The sequence below is a fragment of the Haliaeetus leucocephalus genome, unplaced genomic scaffold (genome assembly GCF_000737465.1).
Source record: "Haliaeetus leucocephalus isolate CR32 unplaced genomic scaffold, Haliaeetus_leucocephalus-4.0 Scaffold173, whole genome shotgun sequence".
Lineage (NCBI taxonomy): Eukaryota > Metazoa > Chordata > Aves > Accipitriformes > Accipitridae > Haliaeetus > Haliaeetus leucocephalus.
Window position 1 is genome coordinate 13,788,569 of NW_010972609.1, and position 22,090 is coordinate 13,810,658.

The 22,090-nt window shown below is 40.3% G+C and overlaps 1 protein-coding gene across 4 annotated transcripts in view; it reads left to right on the forward strand.

Annotated features, from left to right (window-relative positions):
- Nucleotides 1-277: 277 nt before the first annotated feature.
- The window catches only part of KCNC1 (potassium voltage-gated channel, Shaw-related subfamily, member 1), a 111,203-nt gene continuing 89,390 nt past the window's right edge, over nt 278-22,090 (forward strand). For 3 of the 4 annotated variants that reach the window (XM_010563843.1, XM_010563846.1, XM_010563845.1), the window contains exon 1: nt 381-950. In XM_010563843.1, the coding sequence (XP_010562145.1) occupies nt 381-950 (570 nt within the window). Of the gene's footprint in view, nt 951-22,090 lie in introns of all 4 variants that reach the window. The other variant, XM_010563844.1, reaches the window with a different exon arrangement.

Genomic DNA, 22,090 nt, shown 5'->3' on the forward strand with positions numbered 1-22,090 from the left:
TTTTGGCCACGTCCAACCAGGGAAGGGCCCTCCCCCTCCGGCACGTCCCTGCGCCCCGGCACCGCAGCGCCCGCGCTCCCGGAGCATGGTCCCCCCTGCCCCTGCCCCTCCGCCGCGGCTGCAGCTCCCAGGGCCCCCGAGCGTCTGACTCCAGACGAAGGCGGTGCAGCGCCAGGAGCCAGCGGCACCGGCTTCCCCTCGGAGCGGCCCCCGCGGAGCGGAGCGGAGCGGAGCGGAGCCGGCCGGGGCCCTTCGCCCCCGCGGGCCTGGATCGGGGCTCGGGTTAGGCACCGACTGCCGCCCAGCAGCCGTCCCCTGACGGGCTTGCTGCCTGCCGTGCTTGCTCGGATGAGTCTGCGACATGCCTAATAAGAGACGAGATGGGCCAGGGCGACGAGAGCGACCGCATTGTGATCAACGTGGGAGGGACTAGGCACCAGACTTACCGCAGCACCCTGCGCACCCTGCCCGGCACTCGGCTGGCCTGGATCGCCGAGCCCGATGCCCACAGCCACTTCGACTATGACCCCCGCACGGATGAGTTTTTCTTCGACCGGCACCCGGGCGTCTTCGCCCACATCCTGAATTACTACCGCACTGGCAAGCTGCACTGCCCCGCGGACGTGTGCGGGCCCCTGTATGAGGAGGAGCTGGCCTTCTGGGGCATCGATGAGACCGATGTGGAGCCCTGCTGTTGGATGACCTACCGGCAGCACCGCGACGCCGAAGAGGCTCTGGACAGCTTTGGTGGGGCACCCCTGGATAGCAGTGCCGAGGACGGAGACATAGATGGCACCGGAGACTCTGGTGATGGCGAAGAGGAGCTGGAGATGACAAAACGCCTAGCACTTAGTGACTCCCCAGATGGCAGGTCCGGGGGCTTCTGGAGACGGTGGCAGCCCCGCATCTGGGCACTCTTTGAGGATCCCTACTCCTCCAGATATGCAAGGGTAAGCTATGCAATCAGCACCCTCATCAAAACACTCCAACCTCCCTTCAGCCCCACTTCCTCCCAGCATCATCAGGGTTAGTTCCACCGTCAGCACAGAGCAGCCATCCATGTGTGTAGCCATACAAAAACCATGCACGGGCTATGGGGACATAACTCACGCTCTCAAGCAGGCCTCACGCGTGGGGCACGAGTGGACACCAAGGCATGAGCTCATGTACCCGTATGTGGGCTTCCAGAGACCCTTATTTTCTAACAGCCTCCTAAAAACCCACACAGCCTGGGGCAGGGTCCCCTTCACGGGCCAGGGAGATCTCCATTATACCAGGTAATTTCCCTCCATGCACAGATTTTTACAGTCAGTCATCCCCCAGTAAAGAGAGAAGCCTTGTCCAGCCGTCTTACGAGCTAACGGCTCTCTCCCCTTTATGAGATGGAGAAACGGTCACAGGAGCAGGCAGTCCCTGGGAGACGAGGGCATTTGGAGAGTTTCTCAGCTTGGACTGGGAAGGGAGTCTGTTCCTTTCTCTTTTCTCATACATACCATGTTCAAATATTTATGATCGTGCTTCTCTGAGAATGGGTAATTCAGTTCCTCACTTACCTCCTCACTCTGTCTTTTCACTTGTGGGAAATGCAAAGTATTAATCAGAGGAGAGGGTTCATTCATGTAGAAGGGACACTGTGTTTGACAGGTTTCTTCCCTGGCTACTGAAGGACAACTCCTCCCCTCCTGGTGCCTGCGGTTGTTTTGGAAAGGGAATGCACACTGGTGCAGTTCACAGCATAGCTGTGGATAAAGATGATCTTAAACAGTCACCCAACACCCAACTCCTCTAAGTAGGTACCTTTCATGCTATTACAGAGGAGGATAATTACATTAATTAGGGCCTGATTCTTCTCCTGAAGTCAAAAGTAAAGAAAACATTTACTTCAGGAGCAGCAGCAGGATTAACCCCCAAGACACCCATACTGATAAGCAGGGAAATAGATGAAGGGTAACGCCTTCACAAAGAAATTGGTTTGGATAGGTTTTACTCCTCTCTTAAACGTACCTTTGTTACAGCATAATTGCTGCCAGCCCTCGGTAGGGATGAGTGGTGCTTTGGTGTGGCAGGATGATCAGTGTTCCTGAGGTGGATTGAAGAAGTGAGATCAGATTAGGGAGCAAATTGGACAGATGGAGGAAAGAGAAGTGGAAATGCAGGGACAGGGGAGCTGGTCCTGTATGAATGGGTGGTGGAACAGCAGCTGCTGGGGACTCAGTCTGAGTAGAGATCTCCAGCAGTGGGCCACCAGGTCTGCAGACTGAATGAATGGGGAAAGCTGGAGCACAGCCTGGAGTTATATCTTGGTGCATTTCTAAAGATTCTTGTTTGCACACCCTTTGGAGATTTCCTCCCTGAACAAAGAAGTTAATATTTTAAATGAATTCCTTTAAACAGCATGGAGGATAAAGGAATAATAAAATATTTACCACGAGATGAAAGGATAATGCTGTTGAATTGCAGCTTTCAAATCCCTGATTTCTGCCAAGGGAACATGGAAACAGAGGGGGAAGGCTGGAGGGTATCCCTCAAAAGGCTTAGTTAGCTTCCTTTAATCAAGCCCAATGTTAGCAGGCATTGATTTGAATGGCAGATCTCTGGTGCCCAGGAATCTGTTGGTAAAACACATTTCAAGTCAAAGCAGTGTGCTTGTCCAAGATTTTGTGGAATGGTCCAAAAGCCAAATGGATAATGCTGTCCCAATGAAAAGGATACAAACAGAGGCTAAAGCACCTTTTTGCTTGGAAGCATTATGATATTTTAGGTCAGAGGACAAAATCTATAACCAATATTAAGAGTCTTTGTGATGTGCTAGCTGGACTTCTAGGAGGATATAAATTCCATTTTCTAATTCGCTGTGGGTATTTTCATTTAGGAAAAGGCATTTTGTAAAGTAATTTGGGTTTGTTGTTGGGTTTTGCAGTAGATGTTATGCTGTTGTTCACAATTACATGTGCATACCTGGTAGAATTCAACCCCTGATTTAACTCTAAGTTGTTCTTTCCTTAAAGGATTCTTAAACTAGAGAAATATGAATTCTGGGCAAAGTTGGAGTGTATACTGAATATTTCATGGGTTAAATATGATTCTTTAACTTGTATCTATGGAGATGTAGGCCATAAGCATTAATATTTTGCATGAAGGAAGATGGCTTTCATCATCAACACATGCACACACTGTCCATTAAGAAGACATTATAAGACACTTAACATTTTCTAATAAAAGCCATATGTTATGGTTATGGATGTAAAAAGAGATGGGAGTTTGATTTATGCCCCTGTAACCTAACACAGACATTGCAAAAAGACCTTAAATTCACAATAGCTAATTTACAGTAAAATAATTGATAGCATCATTAACAAGTGAATGGTATATTAAAGCAACCATTAGTAAAGTCAGGCAACAAATCCACTGTTACTTCACTTTTAATTGTGTACGCTACTTTCAATTAGAAACTGTATTTCAGTCATGCAAAAATTTAAATTCGCATTGCCATCTTGTCAAAAAAATACATCACAAAAATGTGTCATCCTAATTGGACCTGAGACTTGTACTAATGGTGGTTATTATGCACATGTTTGGTGTTTATGTATGGCACCAAAATGTATGTCAAAATAACATCTTAATATAAGCATCAGTTTACATAACCATTATACTTTTACACTTGGGCAAGTAAAAGGAATACAGTATATGAATGTTAAGATTAAATGAAAACCTGCATATCTGAATAAAGCAAGATTTCTCTGGACTAAATCTCTGATTTACACTAAATGAATGTTGAGGAACTGTCTATGGAAAGCTCAGCATTTACTCAGATCTAGCCATTCTTGGAGCATTTTGGTAGACACTGCTTACAAATACAAGTATATTTGACTGTTTTGCTTCACCAGGACCTAACTCATACTAAATTACATGTATTGTCATTGTAGATGGCCAGGGGAGACTCAAGAGCATTTGTATATGTCAGGCAAAATCAGATAACTCTGCAAATTTTGCCTATTTCTAAACTTACTTTGATAAAGCATAAGCTCCCAGTCACCAGTCATTTGTCTTTAGGTGAAACATAGTCAACAGTTTCTTGTTAAAATAATAGTGGCTGAGTTTAAATTCTAGTTTTCTAAACACTAATTTCTTAAATAAGGTAATTCTTTCTAAAAAGATTAAATACTTTAAAAAATTGCATCATCTTCTAAAAGAAAAGGTAGCTTGTTTCAAATCACAGACTGCCTTAGACACCTACCTTAATAAGATAAATGGGTGTTGTACTTCTCCATAATTTAAAGAATCCACATTTGGATAACAGAGGCAAAGTCTGGTACCTGGAGTCTGAACAGAGTAACAAATAAGGTGATGGAAAAGACCAGACTTACAGAGATACTGTATGCATATGCAGACAGACAGGCATCCAGGTAGATTTTCAAAAGTATCTGATCAGGCAGCTAAATATCACTGCATGTCAATAGATATTGTGCACCTAAATCGGTGAGGTGTTTCTTTGAACCTTATTAGAACTGTCTTTTTTGCGTGGTCAGGCAACTTTGTAAATTTATTTTTCAAAAGTAGATGCAAGGGGGGAAATAGACTCAAAGTCACACAGAAAGCTACACAGATAAGCTAAAGCAGCATATCCGAGAGTTACATTGTAATAGAGTTCCTGCCTTCTGCACTCTTTAGACTTCACAGGCCCCTCAGTACACAAATGCATGAAAAATATTTTCTTAGCATCCTCTCTCCTTTATATTTATGTCTGGTCATGCTGTTCTTACACTAGCGAAGCTCCCACTGACTTTCTGGGGAGTTTGGCCTGCAGGTATCGAACATCTTTGCCCCCTTCCTTCTCCCCCCCCCGCCCCCAGCAGGATAAGCTTGTGTTTGTGTTAATTCACAGGCGTTAGGTTAGTCAGTGCTTGGGAACCAGGAGCTTTCAGCTGAGATTCTGCGCTAGTGCTTCCATTCAAATTGGATGGTTAAGCTTCATTAATGAACCCTCAGAGAAGCTTTTGTAGTCCTCTCAAATAAACATTTCTACTGTTTTTAAATAAAAGCTTGTTGGGGTCCTATGGAAAGTCCTCAACAGCTTGACTTGCCATCCTGGCATATGCTATACAGCTCTGATCTGGAAGAGGAAAGGCTTATGGCAAAACTCTCACCCGTTCCTCATGTTGTCCCTTCACATCCTGCAGAAGGATCTGCTTTCCTCAGTGGGTGATTTTTGAAGGACAAGTTTCTGACACTGGACACTGAGGAGACAGGAAAAAGGATAGTGGGGAAGAGATGAGGAAAAAGGTATTCCCCGGGGATTTCTTCCAGCTTTCTTTTGTACATTCCAGAGCATTTCAGCCTTGCTGTGTTCATTTAAACTGATTTTTCTCTATATAAACTACCTCCCTTAGGTACAAGAAGGCTTACGGGATCCTAGTTCCTGAATAACCATACTGTCTTGAGGCTTAGAGGCTGGGGTAATTTCTGCTCATCCTTTACCCTGGCCCAGTACAGCTAAGCTCAGGAACTGGGGAAAGTATCAGGGAGTGGGAAAAGATACTCATCACCCTTTCACAAGGGGAGCTTATTCTGCAGCCATCTGATGTGGGACACACTTTGCACAGGAGTGCTCCACAGACAGTGCTCCAGAGGCTCCCGCCGAGCACGAGCAGATAGGGAGAGAAAGGAGGAGAGCCACACCACACTCCTTCCCCCACCCACAGGCACCCCTCTCCCCGGGGAGAGCTTTCATCAAAGGGGCCCTGATGGAGCTGCTCTCCTGCCTTGGGCCTTTCTGCAAGGTCTCCCCTGCAGAGGCATATCTAATCCTGCACTGAAGCTGGCTGCAGTAATTCTCACCATATACTTTGACAATTAACGAGACAGCCTAATTTTAACTGCACGCTGCATTACAGCTCTGGAAAAATGAGAATCTTTCCCCATTAAATGAAGTTTCCCCTGCACTTGTAGTATAATGGAATTACAGATAGACATCTATTAACTACCATTCTATCATTCATTATTAATATAGTTCCTAAAATCCCATTTTATTCCTATTTTCGCCCACCAAGGGACATGTTACTGCCAATCCTTACATAACCCATTAGTAAGCATGGTATAGTCTTCTCTGCATCCTGTCCAAAGAAGCCTTTGCAATGCCAGTTAGAAAGTGTTCACCGCTCACACCAAGTCCCACGTTCAGTCCCTATGAAATTAGCCAAGGTGGGAGCAGGCACAGTCACAAATAACTCCTGGGAATTGTCCCTCTGACTTCAGAAGTAATAAATTTTAAAACCACCATCACCAAAAAAAAAAAATCATAGCAGCCATGCAGAATCATGACTCCCTTGGTTTGAGTTGTTCAGAAACACATAGGAAGATACGATGTCTGCCCAGAACATCTTACAATCTCTTTGAAATCACAACCTCACAAGGAGATCAGAGGGATGATGTTATCTACCTGACAAATCTATGGCTGGCTAGTACAGACTTAGCAGTTTTAATTCAAGGAGGGTTTTTTTTTTAATCCATTTGCCTATTTCCAATTTTATTTCTATTATTCTAAAACCTTAAAAAAGAACAGCATCTGTTGCCATTTTAAATTTTTTTTAATCTTACTTAATTTTAATGTTTCTAGGTTACAAAATTTACTCGATTTAGCCAAGGCTGTGATTGTATGGATCATACCATCATATGCATACACATATATATGCCTTCCTTTCACTGCCACCTCCTACGATGCTGAGTGGGATTTCCATATGAGGAAGGACTTCAAAATTAAACCATCCGAAAATATATCTGAAAATGTAACTGTGGTGCCACTGAAATCAATATGAATCTAGTGACTCGTTTCAGTACAGTATTTGGTCCCTTCTCTCTTTAATCCATCCCTATGTGCCTTCAGTTATTTTCTTTGCCCTTCTCCTGACATTTGCTATTTTGGTCTTGGTTAGGAAAAAAAAAGGTAACAAAATACTGGTATTCTCTGTTGGTATACCATGAGACAAAGGATAAAAAGGTCTGTGGATGAATTATAGTATTTCTATTTTAGAACTGCTCACAAAAATGTGATATATTAGACTATGTCTAGGAAAACTATTTTTCCATCTTGTTTTTCCTTCTGCTGTGCAGTCAAGTATTCAACGGTAGTCATCTTTCTTATTTGTAAAAATACGTGACTGATCTGTGTATATTTATGGTAGTACTTTGGTAAAGTTGATACATATTGCCTTTCTTTTAACATAAGGAGAGATGTTAGCAAATCAGCAACAGAGGGCCTAGCCTTACTGTTACTGAAATTCAGTGCCAAAATTACCACTGACTTCAAGGATAGAAATGAATTTTCCTGCAGTATGGTTCAGGATAACAAATTAATTGCAGTGTACTGCTTTTTAATAGATACATTCCGTATTTCCATTCCAAAGCACTGAAGCGCAATAGATCTTAGCAATTTATTAGGAGCATACATATTCAAATATATATTTTTATAATAATTTAAAGACATGGCCATCTTTAGCATATTGCATCAAAACATAGGAGCTCTAATACTGACAAAGCTCTTCATGATCTGGCACTTTTTATTGCAAAAGACTATAGAATACATCCCCATTCAAACCACATGACTCCAATTAACATTCAACCAAATCATATCCAAGCACTGTATCTCATAAGAAAAAGGGCAAGCAGGGGTATTCAGATTGAAAAATTGGGCCCTAATTGATAATCAAGTGCATAATTCTTTCTCATGCAAATACAGATGGCAAAACTGAGTTTCCATTTTGTATAGGCTTGATTTTATGAAAATTCAGTGCATTCTTGGGGGATAAGACTAATAGAACAGCCATTTTGAGATCTTTGCATTTGTATTACAATTAGCTTCTCAGTTACTATATACTGAATTTGATCTGAGGAAAGAACAGTATTAGAAGGCTGACTTGGCTTTCTCTACTGAATATTGCATTACATAAATATGTGATTCACTCCAAATGGTACACAGGAGTGTTAGGATCAGATGAAATCAGAGAAATCTATGAATCTATGGAGAACCACCTCCTCCCTCTAGAATATAAACCAAATGCTGTCATTTCTAGAATAATTTTTACATCTTTCTCCTGTGCTCAGTAAGGACCCAGATTTTGCTATCTTCACTCCTACTCTTGTAGTGATAGCTTACTCCAGGAATACCCCCGTTTCCTTCGGGCTGAGAACAAGGTACTACCCAACACGGTTAAAGGTGAAAGGACCAGGTCCTAATTGATTTTCACTTCTTTCAGATATAATTTAGAAGATATAATGGGGGCTCTTATAAATCATGCTATAAAAATTATGAATAAATCTCAGTCCAAGGCTTTTTGCAGTGATTGCTTATGATGTAAGACCCTTTAATGACAGTAAGTTAAAATTGCATTGTAATGGCCCTTTGTAAATGCAATAAATCTCCGATTTCAGTGCACTGCAGACAGCCGGCGAAGTGTGTGCTGCACATGAGCTACCAACACAGGCACACACTGCCGGCACACACTTACGTAATTATGTTGATACTTCAGTAGCAGCAGTAAATCTTAGCCCTGCTAGACTTACTTTGAGAAAATGTTCAGTCAAGACCATTGTGGTGTTGTAACCGCATGAAATGGTTTAAAATATCCTACTGGCTTTTAACTTGAAAACCTGGGAAAGAATGTCCGTTTTAAAAAGCAGTAAGATGGATCATTGTTGTGGTTTAACCCCAGCCAGCAACTAAGCACCACGCAGCTGCTCACTCACTCCCCTACCCAGTGGGATGGGGGAGAAAATCGGGAAAAGAAGTAAAACCCGTGGGTTGAGATAAGAACGGTTTAATAGGACAGAAAAGAAGAAACTAATAATGATAATACTGATAAAATGACAACAGTAATAATAAAAGGATTGGAATGTACAAATGATGCACAGTGCAATTGCTCCCCCCCCGCCGATCGACACCCAGGTAGTCCCCGAGCTGCAATCCCCTGCCCCCACTCCCCCCAGTTTCTATACTGGATGTGGCGTCACACGGTATGGAATACCCCGTTGGCCAGTTTGGGTCAGCTGCCCTGGCTGTGTCCTGTGCCAACTTCTTGTGCCCCTCCAGCTTTCTCGCTGGCTGGGCATGAGAAGCTGAAAAATCCTTGACTTTAGTCTAAACACTACTGAGCAACAACTGCAAACATCAGTGTTATCAACATTCTTCTCATACTGAACTCAAAACATAGCACTGTACCAGCTACTAGGAAGACAATTAATCCTATCCCAGCTGAAACCAGGACAATCATTTGGTTTTAAATAACAAAGGCAAAACCTATCCCTACTGAGTCTTATGATTTCCCAGAGACAAATACAAATTAAAATAGGTATTTTGGTCTGCACAACCAAACCACATCCATCTTCCTTCCTGAATTTCCTGGATCATCTACTCAGCATTCACAAAAAAAATTAAAAATATGCACAGAAATACACCAACAGGGTAATAGCTTCCTGTTTCAGCTGCAGCAGAATCCCTATTCCTGTCCACCTCTGCCCTCCAAAAAACACATTTAAAACATTACCTGCATTTCCCTATTCAAATACAGAAAGATCTGTTCAGTTCAGGTTGCTTATTATTTGACATGCATCAGAAATTCAGTTGAAGATTTCACTTTGAAAATTCATTCCAATAACCCTGTTCTATTTTTTTGTTTGGATTCTTGCAGTCTTCATTACACTGGATCAATTGACAGGTATAGATGGTGGAGGCCAGTTTTGTGATTTATCCAGTTATTAATTAAATGAAAACCTTCAGTCAGAATGCTTCTAATTTGATAACAGATTTCCAAAAAAATGAATAGAGAGAAACCCCTAAAAATGCTGAGCACCTACAACCTCCAGCGCAAGGGAAGTCATGTCTTATGGCAGAAAAGGACATGGGCAAAGAGTTTAGAGACCATCAGTAAAATCCCACCCTGCCTCATAGGGCCACTGCCACCGCTACCACTGATTTTAGTGAGATCCAGCCAGAGACCCATGCAGACCTATTTCAGGCAAAATTTTTCAGGACAAGGACAATTGTGTAATTGCCACAACACTCGATGCAAAAGGGCTTGCCTTCACAGCACTCTCTGATCTCTACTCTAAAAACAAGACAACATGACATCAGCCACATTGTGCTATTCCCGTTTCTTTTTTTAGCATGGTTCTTCCCATTGCCTCTAGTGTAGAATTTTACAAGAAATCTAGTGACAGTACATCTTAGCACTTCTTGGGAATGTGTCCCGCATAATGCAGAACTGATTTTAACTCAGGCTTTTGCAGTAAAGCACTTGTAAGGACAAACCAAGAACAACCTAACCATGCTATGATAGCCCAACCAATACCAGACTGAGTCAATTGCTGGGTGGTGGTGTTTAGTTTTCTTTTTTGGGGGTGGTAGCAGATCATTTTAGATCTGAATTTTGCTTAAGCAATATTGAAATTTAGTGTTCAGCTGATAGGAGTTCAGTGTTTATCCTACCAAGAAGTCCCAAATGTGCTAGCGATTTTATTAGAAGACCTAATGTAAATTTCAAAACTGTATAGATTACTTGAAATGTTAGTTATGTCTAAGCAGCAGGAAATCAATAGTGCAAAAGTGCATTCACTGTTTTAAAGAAAACATCTTTTGGAGAACTTGCTCCGCTAAGAAAAGCGGCTCAGTTTACCTTGTGTCAGCAACATGGACTAAAGGCAAATGAAAAGTTTGAAATTCAATAGCAATTCTATAGCATCTTCAACTCCAAACCACAAATTTATCTTCACATATGTACTACCATCAGCTACAGCAACTCCTAAAACTGCACATTTATGGTCCTCAAAGGATGTCTTGGCTAGGACAGCTGGGTAAGCCTTTGTTCTTATTGGGTGATCTTTAACATTCATTCTGAACAGTCCACACATGTCTAGAGAAATATACACAGACCTACATGGTGTGAATTTACTAGAAAGCAAAAAAAAAAAAAACCAAAACCCCAACCCCCAAACCCCCCAAACCTGAGACTTGGACAGATGATTGCAAGCAATTGAATTAATGCAGCTTATCAAGTGAGCATTTGTTAGCAGATCTGACTAAAGTCATTATTTGTGCGCCCTACTTGCTTGCATATGTTAGCTCTGAAGAATCCTCTCAGGGGTTTCAGCTAGCATCTACAGCATGCCAGTAGTACGAAGGCAAGCCATATTTGTATAGCTTAGCAAATGAACATTTGCAATGGCACAAGCACACAAACAACACATTATATTAGGTCATTAAGCCACATCATTTGGGTATGCTTCAGCCATTCTCATTTTCTATGAATTTTACTGTGTGTGGAATCATACAAGACATTTAATCTTAGCGTGTCATTTTCAAAATAGAAAAACAACTTTTCTCAGGTTACTTGCTTTGCATTTTTTCGTCCCTCCCTTATTATGTGTTTATTGCAGTAACAAGCACGATAGGGTTATCATCTCTGTTGATGCCTCTAATTGCTATTACCATAAAAACAGCAACTTAACAATAAGCATCTCTGGGAAGAATTTACACTACACTCAGATGTAGTGTTTCCCAAACCAACCTGGACCAGAGCAGAAGATCACCCAAACCCATGATTCTTCAAAAGGTGCAGTATGCGTATGAGTTGTGCCAACCACTGCAGAGACAGCAGGGCTGGGCACCCACCATCTCTCCATCACTCCCGCGTCATGAAAATCTAGCAGTCAGTTCCCACATCTTCATTTCTGAGGCCAGACTCATGAAAGTATGTAGCCATGTGAGTTCAAACTTATAATTTCCAAAACACTAACCACACAGATGTAATTTTTTTAAAAGCATATTAAAATTTCTCAGTGCCTACAGAATAGTTTCTCTGCCCAGAACTGCTTTAGTATTGTTGGCAATGGTCTTATATCAAAGCCTTGTTAATGCCCGTAATTTTTCTTTACTAACAGGCACCATCCTTTAAACGTACTTGCTGAATACACACTAAATATAAGCTGTTTTCAAAAAGATGCTCAAATGAAATCAGGAGATATTAGTAGTGTGAAACAGTTCCCCAGATGTAATAATTCAGTGGCTACAGTCTTTTGCTTAGAATGTGAAATTTCAGGTTTAATACCTTCCTCCAACTGCAGGATTTCAAATTTTCATCTGTCTCTGCTCAAGAGACTTCCCAACTTCAGACAGCTGCATAATCCAGGCAGTTAGTGAAGTTGATGCAGTTTGTATGGTGTGAGGATCTCGCAAACCAATACATTGGGTATGTGGGAAAGCAGCATTTTCCAATAATGTGGAACGAAGAAGCTGTTCCTGTGTGGTAATTCTGGGCTACTGAATTCAGCAAGATTAATAGCAAAAACCAGATATGTGTAGTGACATTATCAGAGACAGCGTAACTTTAGCATGTGACAACGCTATTTTTTTTATTTTCAGTCACTCACTAGTTCGAAGCCAGTTCTTATTAGAAATAACTGTATGTTGTCATCATGCAGTTGACTCCAGGATGAGCCATGTGCAATGATTTAGTGATCTCTGTGCAGCCCCTATAGAGAAGGAACATACAAAACGCACAAAAAAGTATGAGATGGTACACAGAAGTAGACAATACACAGAAGTAGGGAGAACTTCTTCACCCCAGGGTCTGAGCAGTTCTGCCATGCTGAAAAGTGAGCTCCCAAGTCAGCGTAAGGATATATCACATGATTTGTTTTGAAAAGACCTACATTTCCCAGGGCTATCAATCTGTCACCTTTCAGTCATGCCATGTAAATACAAGCATTCTTAAAATCTGTGAAGGCTGCCTTTTCATCAATATTTTAACATAAACATTCTTTTAATTTAAATGGAAATTGATCACTTACATTTTATTACCTTTTAATACAAGTGCATTATCACCATTAAAGGAAAGTGATCCCAATTAAACTATTGCCAGGATAAATTTAACTTGGAAAAGCACTAGAACAAGTCTTTGCAAGATTAGGGCCTTTTACAGCACATATGCTTTAGCTCTGGTATTAACAACCAACACAGAAGGGATCAATAAACATTCTAGCTACTACATTCGCTGCCTTCATGATGCACATAACACTAGTACAAAATCTTACTGGAAACTGTGACAGGTATATTGTTAAATATCCTTCTCTACTGTAATTTACCTTATATAGAAGTCTTGCCAGGGGCTCTAATGAAGCAGAGGCAGTTGTGCAGTTTTACCATCTGTTATCAACTCCTGCTGTAGCAGAAAAACAATTGTATTAGAATTTAGAAATTACAAACATTGAAAAAAAAATTTTCTTTCATTGTTTAAATAGCTTTGCTGTGCAGTCTAAAGAACAAAATGTTTGGACAATAAATAAAACATTTTAAAAACTGATTTAATTAAAAAACAAGATCTAGCAAAAGAACAGTGATAGAGTTGTTCTACATAACCACAGCACAACAAAGAGGTATAAATAAGCAATCATGTTATATTCCACAGCCTTCAGATTTAGATTTTAATTCAGGGTAACACATCCTATTTTTATATTCTGTAGAAGAAGAAAAAAAAAAATCAACAAAAAAACCCTTTTAAATAATTGAAAATTTTAAAAAGGCTACATCTATGCTATCTAATATAGGACCATAGGACCAAATTGTAGAGTACTTAGGAACTGAATCCTCCTATTCCTCTTTCCATCCTAAGTAAGGACCTGCAGGGTAAAAACTCCGAAGAACACTACAGTGTAGCTTCACTTATGTGCAATGGACTAAAAATGAATACTTAATATTTATATGAATCATTGTCAGTGTCAAGTAAGATGAAGCTTTTAAAAATAGAACCAAATCAGGGAATGAGTTTTAAGACTCAGTGGGTAAATGCCTCTTTACGTACGGTATTATTTATAGATATTTTTCTAATCTGTTCTGTCATCTTGTCTCTTAAATTATTAGAAAGGAAGCAAGGAAGAACTATGGCAAATGTAGATGAAAGAGAAATCTTACTGGGAACTGTGGCAGGAATACGAGCAAAAGCTAGGAAGTCTGGAGCTGTGTTCCTAGGCCTCTTATTCTCTGTACGTTCTACATGAAAACGATTCCAGCCTATTTTGTAATTAAATATGTACATTTTTTAAACAACTCTCTTGCAACAAGAGGAGTGGCCTTTTCAAGACTCTGTTTGGCTTCCAAAAGAGCCACTACCACACCTGAAAACATGCTGAAAACAAGCTAATCACAAGGAGGTTGCAGACATTGGGCTAGTTCTTGTGTCAGTGGTCTTGCTAAGCCTTGGACATCCTGCAGTAGCAAAAATCCCCTTTAGATATAAACGTTGATCTGACAGAGGAAGTCACAACAGGAATTTCAGCATCAGATCCTGATTTTCATAGCTCCCTTTGAAGTCAATGACAGCTGCAGACAGTCTCTTCAAGTTGATCCCCAAAGGTTCTCAGCTAGGTATTGAAAAATTTTTAACATGTCAGTTGTGATAGCTTTGTGTGTCTATTTATCATCATCAGATAAGGAGACTGCCAGTACTAATATCTCCTTGCATCATGAAGGTTCTGAGAGTCTTAACCATTTATGAAAATACTTTTAAAAACTTCTACAAAAAGGACAAGTTATAAACAAAATATTATTAGCATTTTAAACAAGTATTCAATATTGAAGTGCAAAATACTCAAGACTATTAAGATGAAAGTCACCTCGTAAGAAAATTCAAAGCAAGGGGGCACATCTACATACACAAAGCTTCTGCTGGATTCTTGCAAATAGGGGCAAGTTATCTTTCACGTGTAGGAATCTGGGGAGGTCATCCTTATTTTCATTCTGCTAGGAGGCAGAGAACTCTGCTATGAAGCAATTAAAGCCATTTGTTCCCTTATGCAGAGACTCACATTACAAAACCTCCATCAGACAGGAATTAAAACTGAGTAAAGCAGGCATCTACATGGTTATGGAATACTGCACAGGGGGACTACGTATCCATAGGCTTTTGTTTTGATCATTTGAGTACCATTTTTATAAGCACCAATGTGAAGTACTTTTTTGTACTCTCTTCATCCAGGTAGGAGTTTGAGGTAGCTATATGTCTGCTGAGAACACCACACACAACTGCTCTTTGATTTTATCACATTTCTTGCAAATACAAGCTTTTGCTGCTCTTGACTTCAGCAGCAAGATCTAATTCAGACCAGCAAGAAATTTCATCTAATCTCTTTTTATCCTGATTATCCTAAATCTATTTTAGGCATAAGATGCAGATGTTTACAGGTGCAAGAATTGTGATACATTTAAGCAGAAATCCTAGATGTGAATGTTAGGAACAACAGCTCTTTTTTTTTTTTTTTTGCCACAAGGATGTCTGATCGCATTGTTCAGCCCAATAGCCAACCAGGTTTTATTTAGCAATGCCAGTCTAACAGATGTAATTTCCACTTATGGTAGCTGTGGGCACATCATTAATTCTAGTAACTGCAAAACTTACAGTAGAAATCCCTTTCTGTGGCATCCCTTGCTTCTCACTTTGACAGCTTTAGCAAAAGAACAACAACAACAAAAAATTTCTACTATGAGCTTGTACGTGACTGTCCAGATACAGCAGTAGTTTGGTCTAAAGCTCTTCCTACAAGAGCTGTAATGTACACAGATGGCAAAGGGCTCAGAAATACATTCAGAAAAATGCAGTAGACAATTTATGTGTGGAAACTATGTTCACAAGCCCTGTACCATGTTTATCGAGAGAGCAGAAGCTGTATTTTAAGAGGCATATCAATAAATATTTGGCTACAAATGGAAAAAAAAAAATCTTCTCGTTCACTACCTGCACTGCATATGATACTAGCTGTAATCATGAAAAATTTCAAGATAACACAAAGCTATCAGGCTGCATAATTCCTGCTAGTGCTCACTGCAAGTGCTCACCGCAGTCCTGCTATTAAAATGCCCACAGGCCACAAAAACTCTCTTAAGCCAACTCACTAGCCCAAATTATGACTTCTTCTAGTTAACAAAACTCACCACAGGCTTCCAGCTTCGGGTAGAATACATTTACTTCTTAAAATACACCTACCTTCATCAAAATACTAAGTAGTCACTCGTGGGTTTGAATCTCCCATTATGCTGAGGCAGTGATTTTATTTTTTAAACACACACATAGAAAGAGACGAGCCGAAAGTAAAGTCACTATGCATGTCACCACCCCTGTTTAGCATTTATTCCACAGCCTTGTCTGTCTTTCAAATCCAGCTACTCATGAGGGTTGTGAGGGAGGGAAAAGGTTGATGAATTGTTTTTTGTTTTTTGTTTTTTTTTAAACTTTGCAGATGATGTTTAAGGAGCCTTCTCACAACTTATGGCTCAGAAACAGGTTTTGGAGTATGAACAGTATTATATGTACTCTGCAGTTTCAGATCTAGAGCTCATCAAATAACTGTAGATACATTTTCTTTTTGGCAAAAAAGATATTTTTTTTTCTGCCATTTCTCCCCCTCCTCTCAAAGAAGGTTTATTCGAAGTTTCTTCCTTTTGTCCACGAGAAAAATTCCAAAGTTTTTTTCCCCCATTAGTTTATTTTTCTCCCCTCAGACTTACTTAATAAAAAAGTGAAAAAGTAAAATGGTAGTCAAACAGAACAAACCAGCAAAGTTTAAGAGGGAATAACTAAAAGATAAAAAGCAAAGAATTTTCTGCACAAAATTTTGCTAAAATCTTTGGATGAGGAAAAAGCCTTGCCAGTTTGAAGTCTGCAGGACAAATATGACAAATTTTGTTGAATGTTTTCAAGGAAAAAGGATCTCTTTTTTCCAAATTGCTTTTCTAATTTCCACTGAGTTATTTACAAATACACATCTTCTGCTTGCAGTCCTTCTGCTTGTTTGAGGTGGGTTTTTTCTGTTTGTTTTTAAATCAGTTGAGAATAAAAACAGGTTTCCATGTATATCAGGAAAACACAGGCTTGCTCATGAATTTTTCTTTGATTTATTCTCAGCCTGGCTCTGTGTTTCTCTAGCCCTTTCTGGACATGAAACTACTCTTCCTTTTAGAAAGATCAACGTCTTGTCCTTTTGATTGTTCCTCTTTCACCCAGAGGCTGTGGCACCTATTCTTTTTTTTAAACCACATTTTAATTGTTGTTGGATATTTGATCTCCTGGTCATAGAGCATGGGATGCTATGCAGTGGAGGAACTGCAGTCATCATCAGACATTAAAGGACACTCTTTTGAAGCAGAACTACAGAAAATAGTGGTTCCAATGTAAGCAGTGAGAAGGAAAATGCCTGGAGTAGGATGTAGCAACAGTAAATAGATGGAAGGAGGCTTCAGAATTAGAACAACAAAGCACTGTGGGGAGAGGGAAGTCTCACCTTTCAATATTCAGTAGACATTGAAGAACAAATAGTGTTGGGACCCAGGAAAGCGAATGTAGGATGACAAATCACCAGCCTACTAGTAGAGAAACAAGACTGTCAAGAGCTTGAAATCTCAGACTGTGGCAACTTACAGCAAATCCTTTTCCAGCAAGGTGAGAACAACCTCATCAGAATAATTCAAATGAGTTTGCAATATGCCAATACATTCTTCATGTGCTGCAAGCAAGAAAGCAGCCCTCACAAGAGCCCAGGAAGAAGGGAATTTGCAGTAGCAGATTTTGTGGTCAAAAGAGCACATTTTGCTGTTGTGAGCTTGCCAAAGAGTGAAAAAAGGGTTAGGCTTTACAGTGAAAAGCCTCGTGTGTTATCACTAGTGCTAGCACTGGAGAAGCCTTTGCTGTAAGGACATTTGAGGATTTTGGATGGCATGTTCTGATGCACTTAGTTTTTTCTGTGGCCTGTGAAGGTCGAACACCTGGACAGCTGGCTTGAGAGCTTGGCGGGGGGGAGGAAGTAAAGGGGCCAACTTCACCTCTTTAAGAGCTCTAGGCTTCCAACCTAGCCAAACCAGCTTTTCCTCTTAGAAGTCCTGCACAAGAATTATGGCCTTCACCACACACACAGAGTCCTTTCAGCTGTGATCCAAACTACATGAGATTTCAGAAGAAAACAGCAACTGGCCTCATAAATATATAGGGTATTTGTGGAAGTGAGAGGGAGCCGCAGGCTCTTGCTCTGTCAGGCTAAAAGACGCTGTGCAAGTTTCAGTGGCAGTCCCCATAGGTATTATTCTGGAGGTGATTCTCATTGTGCATTAAATGCATGGGACAATTAGCACCCCTTCGCCCCTGTTTGATCACATTAATTGAAAAAAAAAAAGTCTAGAATAAAAGGGCAATCTTTAATTGAGAATATATGCTGTCTAATGAAAAGATGTGGCTTGTTAATGTATTCTGTTCACCGAGGACTCCAACATGAATATATGTTTAAGATTCAGTGGCAGATACAGTGATGGAGCTGAAGCAACAAGGAGAGATAAGGTAGCAGACAGAAGCAGTACGATTTTGTGTAGGAAGCACAGGAATGCACCAACTCTTGATCTGACTTCAAATGTGACCTCTGGCAAGTTCCAACTTCTTGATAGTGATTGACATCTATAATCGGGATAATAGAACATCATTTATCTACCTCTTTTGGGTATTGTGGAGACTAACTAATGTTTGCACAGTAATTTGGAGATAAATTGGAGGTACTGGATGAATTTCCAGTATCATGTTTGCTTTAAGCAGGTGAAGTGAGGATATCTTTTTGACACAGAAAGAACTAAAGTTGTTCTCAAAATAAATCAGAGGGATCAGAAGGCAATCTTATCTTTGCTCCATTCTGATTATTCAGCATTTCTCAAAAAAGATTAACAGGAAATGAGAAAGCAAAGCTCTTGTGGGTCAGGGAGGTAAAATTTAGGAACATTTAACACTATCTACAAAACCTTTCTAAACAACAGTTAAAAATTCAGAAGATTCTTTTTACTCTTTCAGATGAAAAATTAACACAAGACACCCAGTAGAATATGCATAACAGATTATTGACAGATCTACTAAATAACTTTTAATTAAATAATGACAAAGTTTAAAAATGGAATACATGTATCCCCAAGTAGATATTTTAAAACAAAACATACAAAATTAAAGCACTAGCAGACTTAATCATACCCGGCATTTTAACTGGTTCTGGTTTACAGCAACCTCATAAAGCCAGAAAATAGTCTAAGTGAATTAACCCATTGTCTCCATAATGTGTGTTCTGAACAGAGATTTCAAATTGAAGGTGCAAGTTATACATCAGCCCTCAAGTGGCAATAGAATGAACCCTTGATTTTTATCTTGGCTGTTGTCAGAAAACACGTTGCCTTCCCAGAACAGGCAGACTAAGTATGAGCTGATAGCTGTGTCTAGCAAAATGGGTCTCTTCCAAGAAGACCAACACCCTACAGAATAAGATGCCAGAGCAGATGCTGTATATGCTGAAGCCTGACATATGTTGAAGCTCCCTGAGCAATCACAGAAAGGCACAAAGCATACTGGGAGCAGTCACCTTTTTCTCAGCTGGGTTGGCTTTATCTCCAGGATCATCTTTATGTTATGAGACCTCTGGCACAAAGGCATCAGACAGATATTGAATATAAGCTATTCACTTCCTGAGGAAACATTCAGCCAGAAGTGGCAGAGGTACAATTACAGAACAGGATGAGAGGCAAGGAAGTCAGGACAGACACAGCAGAATGACACTTGGACCTCTTCTGTCACTGACAGTATGTTGGGACTGGGAGTAGCCTAGTTATTTCCCTGAAGACACAAGGAGCAAGTCAGATGATACAAGAGTTGCGCATCTGCTTTGTAGATACCAATCTCTTTGAAAATACCCTTTCACTAGGATGCAGACCACAGAGTGTGTTGGAGATATGTGAACAGCACAAGACCCACTTGCTGGTGCCTTCTTCCACTGTAATAGTCTTGGTAATTCTTGCTATAGGCGAGCACAAAATGGCTAGGTGCCTTTGATATTGCTCAGAGGCCACTGTGTTCCTCAAAAAACATGCACCACTTTTGAAGAATTAATTCTAACTCATATTTACCAGGGTTTTGTTCCTTTATGGTATACAGGGATGACTTGAAATCGCTTATATCCTGGTTGTCTAATTCAAGGGATCAAAAGTGTCAAATTTGACCTCCCTGTTGTTTTTTTTTCTGGAGTAATTCCTGAAGGCACCAGGAATTACTCCTTTTCCAAATGGAAGAGCAAGGGAAAGCTGCTGGAATTTTAACAAAAAACCCCTTTCTTCCCCAGTCTTCACTGATTATAATTAATATTAAGTTAATCAAAACTCAAAGCAAAACAAAAAAAAAAGGTCAGAAAGCAATTATGTTAGAAATATGTTCCCCAGTCAATTGCTTGCTTTTCAGGCTTTAGCAATGTTGTAATTTCAATACTTATGCAACCACCATAGAATTTTCTAGGTCTGAATTTTACTTCAAAAGCAGAAACTTCTCACCAACCAACCCCTTCAGGTCCAAGCTTGTGAACTTTTTTCTCATAAGGGAAAAAAAACCAAACAAACAAAAAAAGGAATGAGCTTCCTTTTAAGTTTCCTTCACACTTTCAGCCTCCTCAGATGCCACCACTGCATCACAGAAGAAACTATGAGGCAACTTCCTTCCTGCTTACTGCAGATCAAGTCAAGGGCACTTTGAATCATCTGGGAGACACTGCCTCATAGCACACAGCCCTTGCAGAAAGAAATCCTCCGGGGAGATCAGTTTACAGCAGATTTTGTATTGTGCCAGGTTAACAGCATATGTATCACTGTCCTTTTAGCACAGACTGGAAGAAACTGTATTTGCTAAAGCTACGTAGCCAGAAAGCATACTTTAAAAATATACACTGTAATCAAATGTCTGTTTGTAACATTTATGACTTGGCAGATTGACTTGCACATCAGGCACACATTTCGATGGTTAATTTTGAGCCCTAATGCAGCAGAGCAGTCTTCTATCTGGCTGGTGTCTATCCTTTTCAAAAGGCAAAGGAGTGCATAAATTATGTTTAAAAAGAGGTAGGCATTTTCTACCCACAGTGTAGAGTCACTGTAGGTGGATTATTATCCAGGAATACTGAAGAGGTAGGAACTCTGATTTAACCCATTCTTTGTAGTCTCCTTGCCTGGTATTGTTTTTACTGCTGACAGCCTAAAATTATCCATATGATAGGATTTTTCAGGTAGTTCAGCAGCACAGCAGCTGCATTTCAGACAGTCAGCAGGAGTTAAAACCCTAAAGCAAGGATTTTATTCTGAAATAATACCAGGTAAGCCCTAAAATAGCATCCAGTCGCCTCTGCTGATGTTGGCAACGATGAGGTTGTGTCAGTTTACTCCTGTTAGTATTTCCCTCACCAGACCTTGCAGGACAAATGCCATATATTAGCAGAGCAGGATGAACTCTAAACCATCTTACAGATGACCAGCAGGATTTTGAAGCCTATTTCTTCTGCAGTATCTTTACTACTGGGAAAACAGAAAGCAATAGCTTTTACACTGCAAAATGAGACATTTGTATGTCAGGATATGGGCATGACCTTTAGCTAATACAAATAAGCATAGAGATGTTCAGCTGAACAGAGCTACCTGCACTTACTCGAGTTGAGAACTTGGCCTTGACGTGGAGCTCAAAGAAAATACTCCAAATTGTGATAAAAATAGTTGGCATCAGGGCTGAGCATCCCTAAATTCCAGTGATTTGCCTACAAGTTGCCGACAGTGAACATCTTCAGAAATAGGACCTATAAGAATAGCCAAAAAAGAGGAGGATTTGTAAATGTTTGAGTTTTAGATTATCTTAGGTATCACTGTTCAACTTCTACATTTAGTATTTATGCAAAAAGGATACTATTTTGCTTGTCCACAACATCTCTTTTTCTGGAAATTCATAATACTTCACAAAATGACTTAATCCTTTCAGTACCTCTACTGACATATGCAAGTGTTCTTCCAATTTTCTCACAAAATGTGCAAACTGAGGCACAGAAAGATCCCACTTTTTTCTCGAGCTATTCAAAAGAAATCATTAACAGAAATGAGAAAGGAATCCTGCCTCCTACTGCTTTAAAAAACAAACAAACAAAAAATCCCAACAAAACCCCCACAGATTTCACCAGACTCACCATTGTAAATAGGTCTAAACAGGTCAAAAGCAGTAATGCTAAA